This window comes from Thunnus maccoyii, chromosome 11, assembly GCF_910596095.1.
Source record: "Thunnus maccoyii chromosome 11, fThuMac1.1, whole genome shotgun sequence".
Taxonomy (NCBI): domain Eukaryota; kingdom Metazoa; phylum Chordata; class Actinopteri; order Scombriformes; family Scombridae; genus Thunnus; species Thunnus maccoyii.
In genome coordinates, this window is record NC_056543.1 from 23,970,465 (window position 1) to 23,986,481 (window position 16,017).

Sequence of the window (16,017 nt, forward strand, 5' to 3'; positions counted from 1 at the left end):
GAAGTGATTTTTAGAATTATATCCTGGCATGAAATATTTATCGGGTCAGCACCTTATGATACATGTTTCGACCTGATGGAGTCTAGACACTTTTGGTGCTGAATCTCCGAACAACATTGAGTTTTGTAGAGGTGTTGCTCAGGAGGTAGAGCGGGTCATCCACTAATCACGGGGTCAGCTGTTGTGTGGCTCCTTCTGTCCACATGTGGAAGTGTCCTTGGGCAACACACTGAACACTGAATTGCTCCTGATGGTCAGACCAGCACCTTGCATGATAGCTTGCTGCCATTGGTGTGTGTGTGTGTGTGTGTGTGTATGTGTGAACGGGTGAATGAGCGACAAAATTGTAAAGTGCTTTGGGAGAAAGCACTTTATAAATGCTGCCATTTATCTATGTGAACTGCAGCAGGATTCCTGAAAAGCTCCTGCACGCTGGAGGTGGAAGGATATTACATTTGTTGACAGTCATTTCGTTCACATTGCAGTCACATGACAATTATCACAATCATACCTCAGCTTCTAGGTAAGCACGATGATCAGTATAGCAACGACGTGTCCGGTGGTTATGCATTGTATTTTGAGTTCTATGTAAATTGGCACAACCTTGTAATAGGTCTTTAAAGGCTCCAGATGTATAGTAGTGGCTTCAGTGGGACACGTGACAGACGTTTATGGTCGCTAAGGTCAAATGGCAATCTTGTGACAGTCATGTAACAATTATGAGTCAACATGTGAAATTGTGAATATCTATTAAGCCAAGAGATGAGAGAGGGAGATGGATGACAGAATGGCATTGTTAGCAGCTTGTAGGCGACCACTGAATACAACAGAAACAACCTGGTAGTCACCAAGCACAACCACTAATAACTGCTAAATAATAAAGAAACATCCAAAATACAAAACATCAGAACTCACTGTCTCGGGACGATGTATGCTCAAAAACTTGTTTCTTGCTTTTAAGTGGTGCAACAGAGAGTAATACATATTTCCAATTTCTGACGTTTTATCAGAATGACCTTTTTTGTCTGACCATGTTCATGGTTCTGTGATTTAAAGATGACAATATTATCTCTTAATTAAGATGTAATTTGTTGATTTTGTAGATGCTTTGTTAATTACATTAGAATACATGACACCAATAATTAGTCTTTTACACTGTATGTTATACACCACAAATCCAGTGGTGAAAATGCTCTGTAATTTGTATAATTTGATAATGAAATGCTATACGTTGTGTCCACTGTATATGTTTTCAATACACAGTCACAATATTTTTTCATTTCTAAACATTTACCTCTCTGGCAACAGTCCTTGCAGCTGCTGCAGCTGCCAGCATTCACACCACATTCCTTCTGCAATTTATTTGAGTCTTTATTTTCTACTTATTTTCAATAAATATTACCAATACAGAAAATTACAATAACATCTTAAAATATTGCAATATGTCGTTCTCATCATTAACCCTATATGTATCCATTTGACAAATGGATTATGTACTGTAACTGAAAGAGTAGGGTTGCCAATAATGAAAGTTTTGCACCTTCTTAGCAGTAATACAAAAACTGAGTTTGGTTTTTAACAAAACATTAACACATCTCAAGCTTCCATTTTTCTATGACTCAGCTCCAACTGACACCCCTACTCATTCATTTTCTGCCCTGCCCAGATATTCAGCAGTGTGGCTACATTAGCATATGAGTGGCTCAGTGTTTGGGTGAGTTTGTTCTCAACAAAGAAAGCTAAAGCACAGGTCATCGTCTCTCATCCCTTTCAATGAACAGCTGAAGGGCAAACAGAACTCCCAAATGAAACATTTCCAGACTTTCACTGTAGTCTGTATTGAGTGGCCTCCTCCTGGATCTTCATGTATGATATAAACACTGTAGATATTATGAAGATGAATTCAGCAACAACCTTAAATTATTCATTGCCCTTAGCCCTGTATTGATACTGTGTGAGCTCATAAGTAATATATGCAACAAAGACATGTATTTGTGCATACATAGTGCTCCTGCCTGAGTGTTTTGTGTATTTGTGTAGCATACACAAACACGTATATGTGTCTGTGCTTATGTTTGTATATGTTTCTGCTGACAGTGAGAGCGGTTGGCTCCTGCCTGCAGCCTGGCAGTTGTATACCAAGGGATGGCGTCATCACCATCACTCTGCAGGCCCCTCGCTGCGCTACATACCCCGCAGGGCAGTTCTCTACTGCCCTGGCAATGATGAGCGAAAATTGAGGAAACTAGCTTCACTGGATGTCGACTGTGCTGTCTTGGACTGTGAGGATGGTGTAGCCCTCAGCAAAAAGGTATGTAGGTATATAGTGTTCGTGTATGTGTATATGTGTACATGTATATCTGTATGTATGTGTGTATATATATATATATATATATACAAAATAAAATACAGAGATGCACATGTATGAATGAAATGCAGCTTCGTATGGTAGGAGCACACAAACACGCATGCACTGCAGTGTGATCCTGAATGATATTCATTCTGTCTCCCTCCTTCAGACAGGTGCTCGGTCTTAATCACTGAAAGGAAAACTACCTAAGTGAGATGTTTAAAACAAGCACATTTCACCCTATTATGATGGTATAAAGGCGGTGGTGCCCCCCTATCAGAGTCCTTTAAAACAAGGTGACCATGTCCCACTGGGCGAACAGCGGGAAAGCACCAGATGCAGCAGGTTAAAAGCATTCTCCTCCCGCCCACACGACCTCCCCATTGGCCCTGCTGAACTGCCCATGAAATTGTGATTGGAGAGTGGGATAAAGAGGGGCCCGGGTAAAAAAGTTAACTAACAAAGGTTTTTAAGTCATGATAATAAAGATGATTGATATGGCTGGAGGCTGTTCCTGTAGTAGACAAAGACAATACGATGATGGCCTGTGTGACTGACAGGTTAAAACTGTGACCCTGCGATGGAGTTGGTGGATGTCAGAGCTTCTGTCTTTATTATGTTTTAGGGGGGAAATGTGGAGAGGAATGCGGCCATTCAGGCTTGAGAAGAATTCAGACTCTTGACTCTTGAGCTGTCAGCATGTGACAGGTCCATGTCTCTATCTGATTTCAACAAAAGTATCCTGCCTCAACCCACCTATTTCCTTACACCAACCCACTCATTTCACATAAAACACAAGACATTATTCCTGACTTTGTCTGAATTTGCAGGAAACGACTGTAAATTTTGAATGTGATTTTTTTTTTTTTTTCTGTCTCTTTACTCTCAAAGGTCTTTTCTCTGTTAGCAATTAGCTGACGGATTATACCTGTAAAAAGAAAGCATTAGGCCCTGGTATGTACTGGCAAAAATAAAGGGGAAAATGACATTAGCTACAGGGCAGTTCTTTTCCCCTAACATGCAGAGTAATGTCTCTCAGCAGGCTTAGCACTACTTCTTCCGCTACCGCTAGCACTATTGTACTTCAATAGTTCCCTGCCTAATAAGCCAATTACTTTTCCCTTCTCTGATCAGCACTACACAGTACAAATCATGGCATCAGTACAGATTATAGTAATTTTTCTACACTGTAGGTCCATGTTAGCCTTAGAAGAGTCTAACACAATGTGCAGAAATCCTGTAACCTATTATGTGTTCGCTAGGTCATACTGTGTAATATAAAAATTTGTTATTTACTCAATAACAAAATGCTCCTGTCCTACTGGCACACTTTCTTCATTTCCCACACTCTCAGCTTCTTTTTCCACTGTGGCAATTGGAAATCCATGGGGGTTGTTGTGTACTTAAACCTTCCCTTAAGATATTTTTTCCTGTTGGATAAACAGTGCTTCTGGTTTGTGTGTGTGTGTTTGACTTGTATGTCTATCTTTGTGAGGTCCATGTTGAGTATTAGGAAAGTGAGAACATTTTGGCTGGTCCTCACTTATGGAGAGACCTTCACAGGGCTGTTTTAGGATTCAGATTTAGTTTTAAGAGAAAGGTTTAGGTTCAGTTTAGGGTATGAGTTGTGGTTAGGCATTTGGCTGTGATGATTAAGATAAGGGTTAAGGGCTAGGGAATGCAGTACGTCAAAAGGGTCCTCACAAAGATAGAAGTAAATGTAAGTGTGTGTGTATGTGTTTGTGTGTGCTGCCAGGAGTACCGCTAAGATGTTTGTTTTGGATAATAATTTCCATGTTTTGAAATCAATTTGCCATAATGATTTTTTCACTTTTTCAGTATTCTTACTTTTGATATATCTGAACACTCAAATTACATTTGTCCATATTTACTAAAGAGCCACACCAAGGTTTTGTACGAGTAAAATGGAAAAAAATGCTATTGCTAAAAATTGTTTTGTTTGGAGTCACGCAATATGTGTTTTAAACCGTTACAATTTAGAGACGCAAAATGTGGGAATTAAATTTCTAAGAAGGTGTAAAATCTGCAGCTTTGTTTTTTCACACACACACACAGAGAGAGAGAGAGAGTGAGTGTTACAACGACTTCGTTCCGTCTTCAGTAACATTTCAGATGATAACACTTTAATGACAGCAGAAAAGAATTAAGAGATGCATATAAGGTGCCTTTAGAGGAGCTTTCTGTTCAGCATCACAACAAGACAAAAGCACAGAAATGCAACAGTCTCTTATTTGTCATGTTTTTATACTTCTGTTTCCCTTGCCTCCTGTTTTTACTTGAACTTTTAATCACTCACAGCAGGTCCCGTCAAGTGCAAAACTGCATGATGGAAACAGCTACTTATTGCTCTTTAATAATATACTTTTTAAAGAGCAACTTAAAAACCCTAAAAAATCTTTTGCTGACCACCAGTGGTTTAACTTCTCATCTTGCTTGAGTGAGTAAAAGTGTACTCCAGAGTGTGTCAGTACACTGTGATGTGACTGTTGGGTATGTTTTCCACTCCATTTGAATGCGGCACACAAAACGGCATGCCTCTTATGCTGACCTGAATTGATGGCTCTGTGGGGCACATACAGAATTATAAATAATGCAGACTAATGAAAAAGAGTCCAAATAAAAAAGTACTGTAGTGTCTTTCCTGACACTAACAAGCTGTTAAAAGATGAAATTAAAGTTTATCACAGCATACCACCTGCCTCTGTTTGATTATCAGCTGATAGAAATTCGACATCAGACCTGCCGCCTCAAACGTCGCCTGCACGCTATTTAAGTGGGTTTCTCCGCCCTTGCTGCTGTGTAACAAGCGGCATGCCTGCATGGCCAAATGGAGCGCAGCCACAGAGAACAATTCTGACTGCTGTCAACCACACCACCAGACAGGGCAGTGAAACACTGTTTGTCAGCCTGGTATTATTTTACTCTTCAAACAGGCCTTTTAGGTGTTTTTTTTAGAATCGGTTTACAGCAATAATCTAGCCAAAGGAGTTTTAAGTTTTAAGTTTTCTTCTCCCACAGTGTATTTTTCATAACTCCAGGACGTTGATCTTTTGTTGAGCTGACAGCATTAGGTTATTCAACCAATAGTCACTTACTGTTGTGGGGAAGAATGCACAATTGTAATCCCAAAAGTGGTTTCCTGTCAACCAGTATTTCAAATTCAGCAGCAGAGGACACTTTAGTTGGCATTCTATTACATTCTAGACATGTGCAAAACACGTCTTAAACATCCAATCTTAAATATTGGTATTTTATGCAGGTCAGATGGACTGCGGCTAGACACATTTACATCTGTAGTTTTTAGTAAATACCAGCTTAATTTAAAACTTGTGATGGCACAGCATATGCAGTAGGCTTTGTAAACATCCCCCATAATATTTGTCAAACATATAACTCCCAGCCTTTCTTTTAATATGCCAGATTAAGATCTTTTGGAACAAACTGAATTGTAAATAGACGGATACATTGTGAGTATGTTTGCTCTGACAATTTCTACAGTGTATACTGTAGCTGCGTTTATATTCACCATGACAACCGCACAGTTGACACTGCGTGCTTGCCAAGAAATGCCAGGCCTCAACAGTGGTCTTGTAATGTATGTCTGGTGCTTTCTAGAGAGAGAATGGGAGCAAAGCAGGGACTGAGCTCACTAAATGCCATCCTCAACCACTGTTTTGATGAAGGCAACAATGGGTTAGGTGAAATGCAAGGTTAGTTACCGGGTATGCATGAGTAGGCCTTAAATGGGGCTACTGGCCAAATATCCTCCTATTATGTGTTCATTAATGTATTCTTTTCATAATCTGTCACCTTCACCTTAAAACAGGGAAGGATATTCATGACAAAAAGGTACACTAAGAAGGTCAGTGTGCCCCCTCCCCTTGAAAATTGAAATCCGGGAGTGCCTGCTTTAATTGCCTGCCACTTTGACTCCAAAAAATGTCTGCCCTGCATCTTGGCAGTAATGCTGGCTGCTTAAAAAGCAAGGAGATGAGAGAGGGAGTAAAGGGTAGAAGCCACCCAGAGCTTGCTAACTGTCACCATGGACCCATAGGGGAGAGAAGGAGGAGGAGAGAGGGGAGGGAAGACAAGGCTGACTGCTCTAACACTCTTACACATATCATCATATCTGTATGATCAGTGGGGTGGAGGAAGAGGGAGGGCAGGTTGAAACCCCGGAGCGGAACTGACGGCTACACCTGTCCTCTCTCCTCATCTCTCCCTCGCCGTCTTGTTCTTTCATTGTCTCTCTCTCTCGCTCCTCTCCCCTCTCCAGGGTCCTCAGGGTTAAGATTGTTTATCTCTCTCTCACATGTTCTTTCCCTGTATCTTAGTGCCCTATCGTCCAGTATTACTGGTGCTTCTCTCTCTCTTTTCTCTCTCTTTTCCCCACATGGGTCCCTCCATCCTCCCTGACTCCCCCCTGCCTCCCTGCCGTAGAGATTCTCTCCTAATCCCTGGAAGTTTGGAACTAATGAACTAACTGCTGAGCCGCTGCCACGGAGCTTGGTCCCAAACTATACTGTACTTCACACTCGATTTCCTCTCCAGATGGCATGGTGGCGCGGCCGACACGGCGGGGAGCACCTCTCACACACTAGCACGCGCTTGCAAATGCACACAAGCCCACAAGACATGCAGAACACAAATATGCACACACACACGCAAGTGTGCACATGTAGACACATGTACACACAGATAGACACAAATACACAAACACGCAAGTGCATACACAACTCGTTACAGCCGGCAGAAAGTGCCCACTGTACATCACTCAAGTATGACAGAGGACCTGTGGTGTTTCTTTTTTTCTCCTGAATTTTGAAATATTCTGTTTACTATCATTATATTATTGAACCAAGACAACTTGATATACTTAAATGAGTTAATTCACTATTTTTTCATCTTAACTTCTCTTGATAGTGATCAACCCCTAAGTAGCTTTTATGGAACCCATGTGCAAGCCAGAAACCAGTTGTTCCTGGATTTTACAGTTTTATGAGTACATGGGTGTAATTACAACCACCAAACATGCTTGATTTTGCCATGTTTAATTGATGCAGCTTGTGAAAACTTGGTTTTGGCCTGGATGGTTTTTGTTAGCAGAATTACAGGAATTATATCTTAGAGTAATGATTAGACAGTTAGTGAGTGATTACACATGCTATACCATAAAATTAAATTTTTAAGGTACTTTTTCAGATACTTTTCCATTAAAAGTTTTATAACTGGTGCCTGTAACAATATGTATACTGAAAATTACAGAACATACTGAACATAAACCTAATTACTACACTACCAATGCTCTTTCTCATTGCACATAAAGTGGTAGTATTAGACCACAGAACACCAAAGAATATAATGCAATGCAATATAGCAAGCCAAACTACAGCCTGAGGAATTAGCAGAAAACTGAATCAACACCTACCCGTCACAATCTTGACAAAAATTAAATGTAAATTTCGTGAAGGTATTGTAGAGCTGTAGTACTGAAGTTCATAATAAGGTACAGGTGTCATGTACCAAATTTTTCTCCTTTTCCTTTTTTTTCATCCTCCTTCCCCTGCTAACACTATTAAAACCACTGGTCCAGAGATAGACCTTTTCTGGTTGCAGAGAGAGCAGCTGAGAGCAGATTAGATGGCACATTGTTGAGTGGGTGACATTATTACGGTCTATTACCTTTTCCTGGTTGTAATGCAGTCAATATATGAGCTATGGTCTATGCATGAACTGTGTCTGACACCAGAGATTTTCAACTTTACATAAATTATGCAGCCAACTGTTAACTGATACATGACCTCAGTTCAATGCTCATTGTGTTATTCCAGAGGACACTGAAAGATCTGCTCTCCATTTAAGTGGATTCAAATGACTAAACTCTTGACAGAAAGAGCTCCTGGGAAATAATGTTAGCCAGTTGAATTATGAATACTGAGCATTCGTATTTAGTGTGTGTGTAAGTATGTGCGTGTATTTACATCCATGGGTATACATGTGTTTGTGTGTGTGTGTGTATACTTGTGTGCTCAACACCTCAAAGCACCCAGGAGACATGAGAGAAACTCCCAGTCAGGCTGCCAAGACTCACCAACGAGATGTGAGCTGCTCAGCCAGTAAATAGACCCTGTCCCAACTAGATCAGAAACACCCTCCATTCCAAACCTTACTGTCTGTCACAGCGTCTGTGTATGTGTGTGTTAAGTGTCATGTGTCAGGTATCGATTGGAGTCCTCTGGGAGGGCATGATAGGCGAACGAGAGGTCAGGGTGCATAGGAGAGTGATGACAGTGCGGTGATTAGCATTTGTTGCTTAGGTATGGAGAGGGCGTGACATAGAGAGGGAGAGTGAAGGTTTTTAAACATTTTTTTCATATGTATCTTTTTAGATATAGAAGGTAATCAGTGATTTCATTTGAACTTTCTCTGGTCTTTTAATTTTCTTTTTGAAATGCTCACTTGTGCAGCGTCTCCAGATACCGTGGGTTAAGGGCGAGGCGAGGATTGAGGCCGGGCGAGGGACTGGAAAATGCTGAGACATAGAGAACACAGAGGTCCTCTCTCCCTCTCTCATTATCCTGTTACACTCTTGTGTTTTCACTGGCAGAGCCAGAGCCCGCACCGCTCTGTGCTACGTGGGCTGCGCAACGCACCCAACACTTGGAGAGTAACCCCAGTAGGAGGAGTGATGATGGAGAAGGGAACGAGAAGAGGAAAAAATGAAAGGCGGAGGAGAGGAATGGAGCAGATGTGGGAGCATGAGGGGGAAAAATAAGTAATGCTTTATCTCTATCATTTCGTAAAAATGTTAAATCTGTCTAAATGGCAGGGCAAGTTAAGTAAATCTGTCCCTCTGGTAGCCATTTGAAACCATTTTCAAATTGTCTATTTCTGCTGCTGACACAAGTAATACTGTAAAAAAACAAAATTAATGAAGATGGAGAAGAATGAAAGTTAATAAATTTGTTGATATAAATCTCATCAAATCAGTTAGTTATACAAATGATACACCCCAGTTTAATACATAACACCAGTAAGAAATATAAAAATAAAAGGTGTAAAAAGGACTATAACATAACTTCAGTAAATCTACTTAATGAAAGCGTGTTTTCACAAGAAAATTTAAAAAAAACTGAATGAGCTATTAGTTTGACTACATCTGATAGGTCAGTGGTTCCCAACCTTTTTTGCTGACCTCTTAAAATGAAGCTATGTCTACTTGCAGCCCTTACAGGTTACATATGTTACCTGGTAGTGTCCATTTAAACCAAGTTTTCCTCTCAGATTGTTTCATTTTGGAACTTTTTAGGGGCCTGGAGATTTTATATCTATTTATCAATCTATCTATATCATAAACAAAAAGCAAACAAATATTTAAAAACAAAGTCAGAAAAAATAACCTGACTTTTGTAGCAGAATTATTATTATTATTATTATTATTATTATTATTATTATTATTATTATTATTACATTTGTTTCCCTACATTTATTCTCATTTAATTTTATTCTCATTTCATGACCCATCAAATTTATCTTGTGATCCCTCAGTGGAGTCCCGACCCCCAGTGTGGGAACCACTGTAATAGGTAATTGTCTTTCAGCTTTGTCATCCCTAATCCAGCAATATTTCACAAACAAAGCTGGTGTGTTCTCATAGTTCTTTTTTTATTTTTTTAACAAAAAGATGTGCCACATTGAGCTTTGATCACTGCAGTATGTGCAGAGCTGCAGTCAAAGCTTTGCACAGTCTGGGTCTCCACCACCCAGTGCGCTGTTCTTGGCTATCTGTTGTCTTCATGCAGTTGCTCGTCTTACATGTGACATATGTTTGTGGTTTACTTGTTTCTTTTTCACACCTTCTTCATCTCATTGTTACCTTGGTTGTATAAATTGATTGAGACACCAAGTTGAGTCAGTTCCAGGCAACTGGGAAATAAATCTATCCTCACAAGAATGGGCCAAGACTTTTTTTTTGATTCAATATGATTATGAATTGACTGCTTGTGGAATCATATTGTTACAATATGATCAAATTGTGTTATATTTTACTAAACAAAATCCTGATTAATGATTTCCAGCCAAATGCAAAAAGTCTAAAATCAGTTACTGAAGATTTTTTAAGGAATATGTAGAGTTTTCCTCATGTAATGTGTAACAGTGCCCAACTCCATCTTACTCTACCTTACGTTAATAAGACGTATATTTTGGTGCCAGTTTAGATACAGTGGAAGCTTTATATAGATACTAAATTTAGCTGCAGATGATATGTGGTGTACCAATAATTATACAGCTTTCAGATAAATGGGGAGGGAAGATTGCCACATGCATTGACCTGATTTATTATGGCTGTGCTGACCCATAATAGCAGAAAGCACCTGGTCTGTAGCTATACTTAGCAGCCTAGGTGGGAGTTGTGCTTTAGGCAAGGTAAGGCAAGTTTATTTGTATAGCACATTTCAACAACAAGGCAATTCAAAATGCTTTACCTAAAACATAAAAGGCATCAAGACAGAATGTAAAAACAATACAAGGCAATATAAAAATATTTAAATACAATTAAATTAAAAACATTTAAATTGGAAATAAAAATAAGCTAAAATAGAATAAGACAGATAAAACAGGAGATTGAAAGTTACAGTGCAGTGTAAGATATTAATCAAAAGCTTCAAATTTGATTTAATAAAAGGCGGCGGCAAACAGAAAAGACTTCAGCTTGATTTAAAAGAATTGAGAGTTGCAGCAGACATGCAGTTTTCTGGGAGTTTGTTCCAGATATATGGAGCATAAAAACTGAACTCTGCTTCTCCATATTTAATTTGACTCTGGGAACAGAACGCAGACCTGTCCCAGACGATCAGAGAGGTCTGGATTGTTCATAACATAGCAGAAGATCAGAAATGTATTTTGGCCCTAAACCATTCAGTGCTTCATAAACCAACAGTAGTATTTTAAAATCAATTCTTTTACAGACAGGAAGCCAGTGGAAAGATCTTTAGCAAAGAAACCTGAAATTATCATGTTTAAGTCTGAATCAGGCTGAACCAGAACATTACTACTTTTTTTTTTTTAGTTTTATTCAACAGGCAGAACATCTGTAAAAAATACTAGCCCTTTCATACATGCACCCCTTTATGTTACTCTGATGGCAAATTAACATGTCTGTCTCATATCTAAATAAACATCTTACTAGGTAGGACGTAGTAACATTTCCGTATCACTTTCAAAGCGGCACATGTCTAAAATGAAGGCTGTCAGATTAACATAAAAGCTGCAGCAGTTCAAGGTAAAACGTGGAGAGAAATGTACATCTTGTCTCACTTTCTAACATCACTGTAATCAATATATTTTTCTCAGTCATCATCTCTTACTTACAAAATTGGTTTAATAAACTAAGAAACCAGTTAAGAACTTGATCTATTCATAGTCTATTTTTTTTCTTTCCCCTCGTGGTGCGATTTTAGTGGATTCACTGAGAGAAGCGAGGATGAGGATCCCTCGCACTTATAATGATCATTACTTAAGGCTTCAACTGCAAAATAAGTTTTAAAATCCATCAGTAATGCAGCCTGTGTCCTTCTTTTTTATCATAACAATTTAATTCCTCTCACTTCCTCTTGATCACCTATCAGGTCCATACACCATACACAGGTCCACACACAAAAGCAACAAATGGTCCCCAAACATATCCTGTTTTTATGTAATTTTTTTTGAATGGATGACTTGATGACATCTGCCAGTGTTTTAATACTTGGCCTGCAAGTCTTTTTCCAAAACAGTGCATTCATTCTTTTGGTATGCAGAAAACAAAGATATATCATTATTTGTTCCACTAATGTAACAAACTTAGGATCCATTGGAATACTTTTAGAAATACCTCTTCCCAAGACTTTTACATTCCTGTATTCCCAAATACAGTGTAATAATGTCCCCTTTACCTCGGTACATTTAGTGCATAAATGTGGAATGTTATTATTATATTGGTTTAATTTTATGGGAGTAACACATGTTCACTTCAACCAGTCATGCTGTAATAATCAGTCTAGTACATACTGACTGAGTATGAGCTTCAGCACATGCTGATTTCCAGTCCTCTGCTGTTATATCAATTTCTAAATCTTCCATCCAAGTGTTTACATTATAGTCAGATGTCAGGAGAACTTGATAACAATGATAATATTTTTATTTTGCATTCTTGTTCATCAAATTTGGCAGAGAATCAGATTATAAATTCAAAGGCTGAGGTAACTTAAAGCAATCAGATTCAGTTTCTCTTATTTTACTTTGCCGTGCTGTGTAATGGAAAAACACTCAGTGTGCCAGCTTAACTCAAGTCATAGCTTGGCGTGACTATCCCCAAAACAATGGAAAAAGACTATGACTATGACAATGTTAGCAGAGCAGATGACCATATAAAGATATCCGTCACAAGCCAACGTTGGCTTGGGCAGAAAATAGAAAAAGCGTTGGAAACCGAGCATTCAGAGCAATCTGAGGCCGGTACTTTTTACTCGCAGGGATTACTTCTACATACATTTACATGTTGGCCACATTTAACATGGACATACAATATTATAACATTATATATATGACTGAAAATAAGGAAAAGCATAATAAGTCCCCTTTAAGATATTTATTCTGACAACCAGAGATATGAGAAGAGGTATCATCTATTAATTGATTCTGTGATTTTTTGTTTTTCCCCTTGGGGGTTCTAAGTTAACCTAAAAAATATTGTCCAATTTTGGCACAATTTGTATTCCCAAAAATGTTAGTTAGGATTTGGAATAGAGGATTTGGTGTTGTTAATTGCATATCTATATCCATTTCACAAAATAACAGTTAACTGTAGTAAGGCAGGGGTAGCTCTACTCAGGAGTGAAATAAAATTACATCATCAGCATACAATGAGAGTCTGTTCTGTTTGTCTGGCCATTATTCTGGACATTTCCACATGGGAATACACTTCTATTGCAAAAGAAAAGCTCAGTTGCTAAAGTAAATAATAACTGGGATAAAGGGCATCCCTGATGACATCCTCTTTTGATTGCAACTGACTTTGATGTATTTTAGTTAGTATTTCTCCTGTAGGATTTAAATAAATTAACTGAAGACATTTTTGAAAGCTATTCCCACATCCAAACCGATTCAGCACATTAACAAGATGTGGCCACTCCACCCTCTCAAAAGCCTTTTTGGCATCTAATGATAGGATGGCCTTATTGGAAGTCTCCTCCAGACTATGAATAACATTAAGAACCCTTCTAACTTTATGGAATCCTTGACATCCCAAGATAAATCTGTTTTTATCCCTTTGGATTACATCGGGTAGTAAATCTCGTAGTCTTTTTGTCACTTTTTGGCCTCATGTCTTCACACCTTTTGCTAGGCTTCCCTGATTTTGGCAGTAATATAATCAGGGCACCACTAATGGAGTTAGGGAGATTCATTTTATGAAATGCTTCTAGAAACTAGGGCTGTAGTCTGCTGGTTGACTGGTCGATTAGTTGGTTGATATGCTCTCGTCTGACCAAATTCTCATTGGTCGAATAATTGCCGTGTTACTTTCATAAGGAGAAAAGTGCGTGGAGAAAAGTCACGTCTGTTGTTTCCCTGAGTGCTGGAAAAGTGAAGGGGGTTAGCTCCAAAGTTAGCAACAATAGGTTAGCCTAACCTGAAGACACAAAACAGAGAAATAGAGAACGAAGAAATGTGTGACTGCTGAGTTCACTGTGTACTCTGTCCCGTTACATCCAATCCCCACCCCGCGATTGTTAGTTGAAGATTATGTACAATTTCAGTCGACCAAGATTTTCTTTGGTTGACTACAGCCCTTGTAGAAACATTTCTAATAATGGTTTCGGTAGTAAAGTAAAACTTTTTATATACATCTATCAGGAACCTATCTGATTCTGCTAATTTTCTAGATTTCGTGCAGACATTTGCCATCCCAGTTTCTTCCTCTCTAAGTTCCACCTCAACTGACCTTTGTTTTCATCAGGAATAATTGATTAATTTATCCAGAAATCTATTTTGGGCCTGCAAGTCCGATTATACTGTATTATTATACAATTATATAAGTTTTGTAGCTTTTGTACTTTCTGAATGCCTCATTAACTTCAGTAGGATTTACTACTATATTGTTGTTATATTGTTGTTATCCGAGATTGATGGTATTGATATTTTAGTTTATAACTGTTTAATTTGCCATGATAATAATTTACTAGGTTTATCCCTGTGGTCATAAGATTTTTCATGAAGTCATTAGATATTAGAAGCTGATAATTTATTATATGCCACCCTCAAAAGCAACAATTGTTTTTTCAAAGAAGGAGTTCTTAGCCTAAATACCTTTTTGGTTTTATATTTTTGATTCCAGTTGTTGCCTTTTTTATTGCATTTTTCTAGATTATAGATTTTTGACAGGATTTAGTGTACAATTAAGTCCGCCAACAATTATATATTTGAGAAACTAAGTTTGTAAAAAAAAAAGGGGGGAGTCATATTTATTAGGGCCATGTATATTCACTAAATTCATTATATGCCCTAGATAATTAAGTACCTGTAGTATTTTTAGTACAAAATGGATACATGGTTTGGGGGAATTAATTTCCCAAAATCATTCCAGTGCAGCTTGTAATGAACTGTAACCGAAGAGCTGTAATGAGATCTTGTCATGGCTAATTAAAGTGTATAAATAATCATATAAACTAGCTGTTTTTCCACCTCAGGCTGTCAGTTTTGACCAACTATGACAAGCAGATTTCATGATTTACAAATTCCTCCTTCTCTACCCTGCTAGTTATGTCTTGTTGTCTGCCCTGACAGGATAACGGGTAACACAGTGTGTCTCCAACTGACAGAGTGAAGGCCTGAATCTCCTTCTCCTACGTCTCAGTTATCAACGTAGCCTGAATTAGTCAGTCATCTCACTCCAGCTTTCTGGAGTGCAGCGTGTCAGTTGTCAAAACCCATCCACGATGACTTGAAGCCTGCTAACACACACACCGACACACACATACTGACAAAGACAGATGAACAAATGCGTACACAGTCTCACTTCAGGCAGGCAGCCTTCACCTGCGATAGTCTACAGCTCATTTTAAATGGCATCGTGAGTTGCGCAGCAGGATGCAAAACGCCAGCTCTCAAAAGGTAAAAAAAAAAAGAAAATGGAAAACAACTAAGCTCATTGTGAGTCATAATCTCCCACTCTTTTCACACTCAAACCATATATGTATATATATATATACTTTCAGAATAAAAGAAGGAACACTCTACTATTTATATATTATTGATATATATTTAAATATATGTCTGATAAAAGGTGCAATGCACATACAAATAGTTTTTTGAGAATGACACTGACTTGTTAACATAGTTAATTATCCTAATTTATGCTGTTTGTCCCACATTTTTTGTTGACTCCTGTTTAGACTCCTGTCTAATACACATTTCATGTTATGCACAGTTCATGTGCCCTTGTTTCTATCCAGTATATACAGTGACTACCTCTGCACTGATCTAATTCAGATCGAATAAAGGGTCATAGAGTGTGAGTCTACACCCAGAGTCTGTCCAGAGGCGATGTTTGACGTTGCTTGTTTTAAGCTGCATGACGGCAGGGCTGGACATCCATGATCTGATGC

At 38.5% G+C, this 16,017-nt stretch overlaps 1 protein-coding gene across 1 annotated transcript in view; it reads left to right on the plus strand.

Annotated features, from left to right (window-relative positions):
* The window catches only part of clybl (citrate lyase beta like), a 67,919-nt gene that overhangs the window by 35,347 nt on the left and 16,555 nt on the right, over positions 1-16,017 (plus strand). The window contains exon 2 of the mRNA XM_042426715.1: positions 2,098-2,311. Coding sequence (XP_042282649.1) covers positions 2,098-2,311 — 214 coding nt within the window. The remainder of the gene's footprint in view (positions 1-2,097; positions 2,312-16,017) is intronic.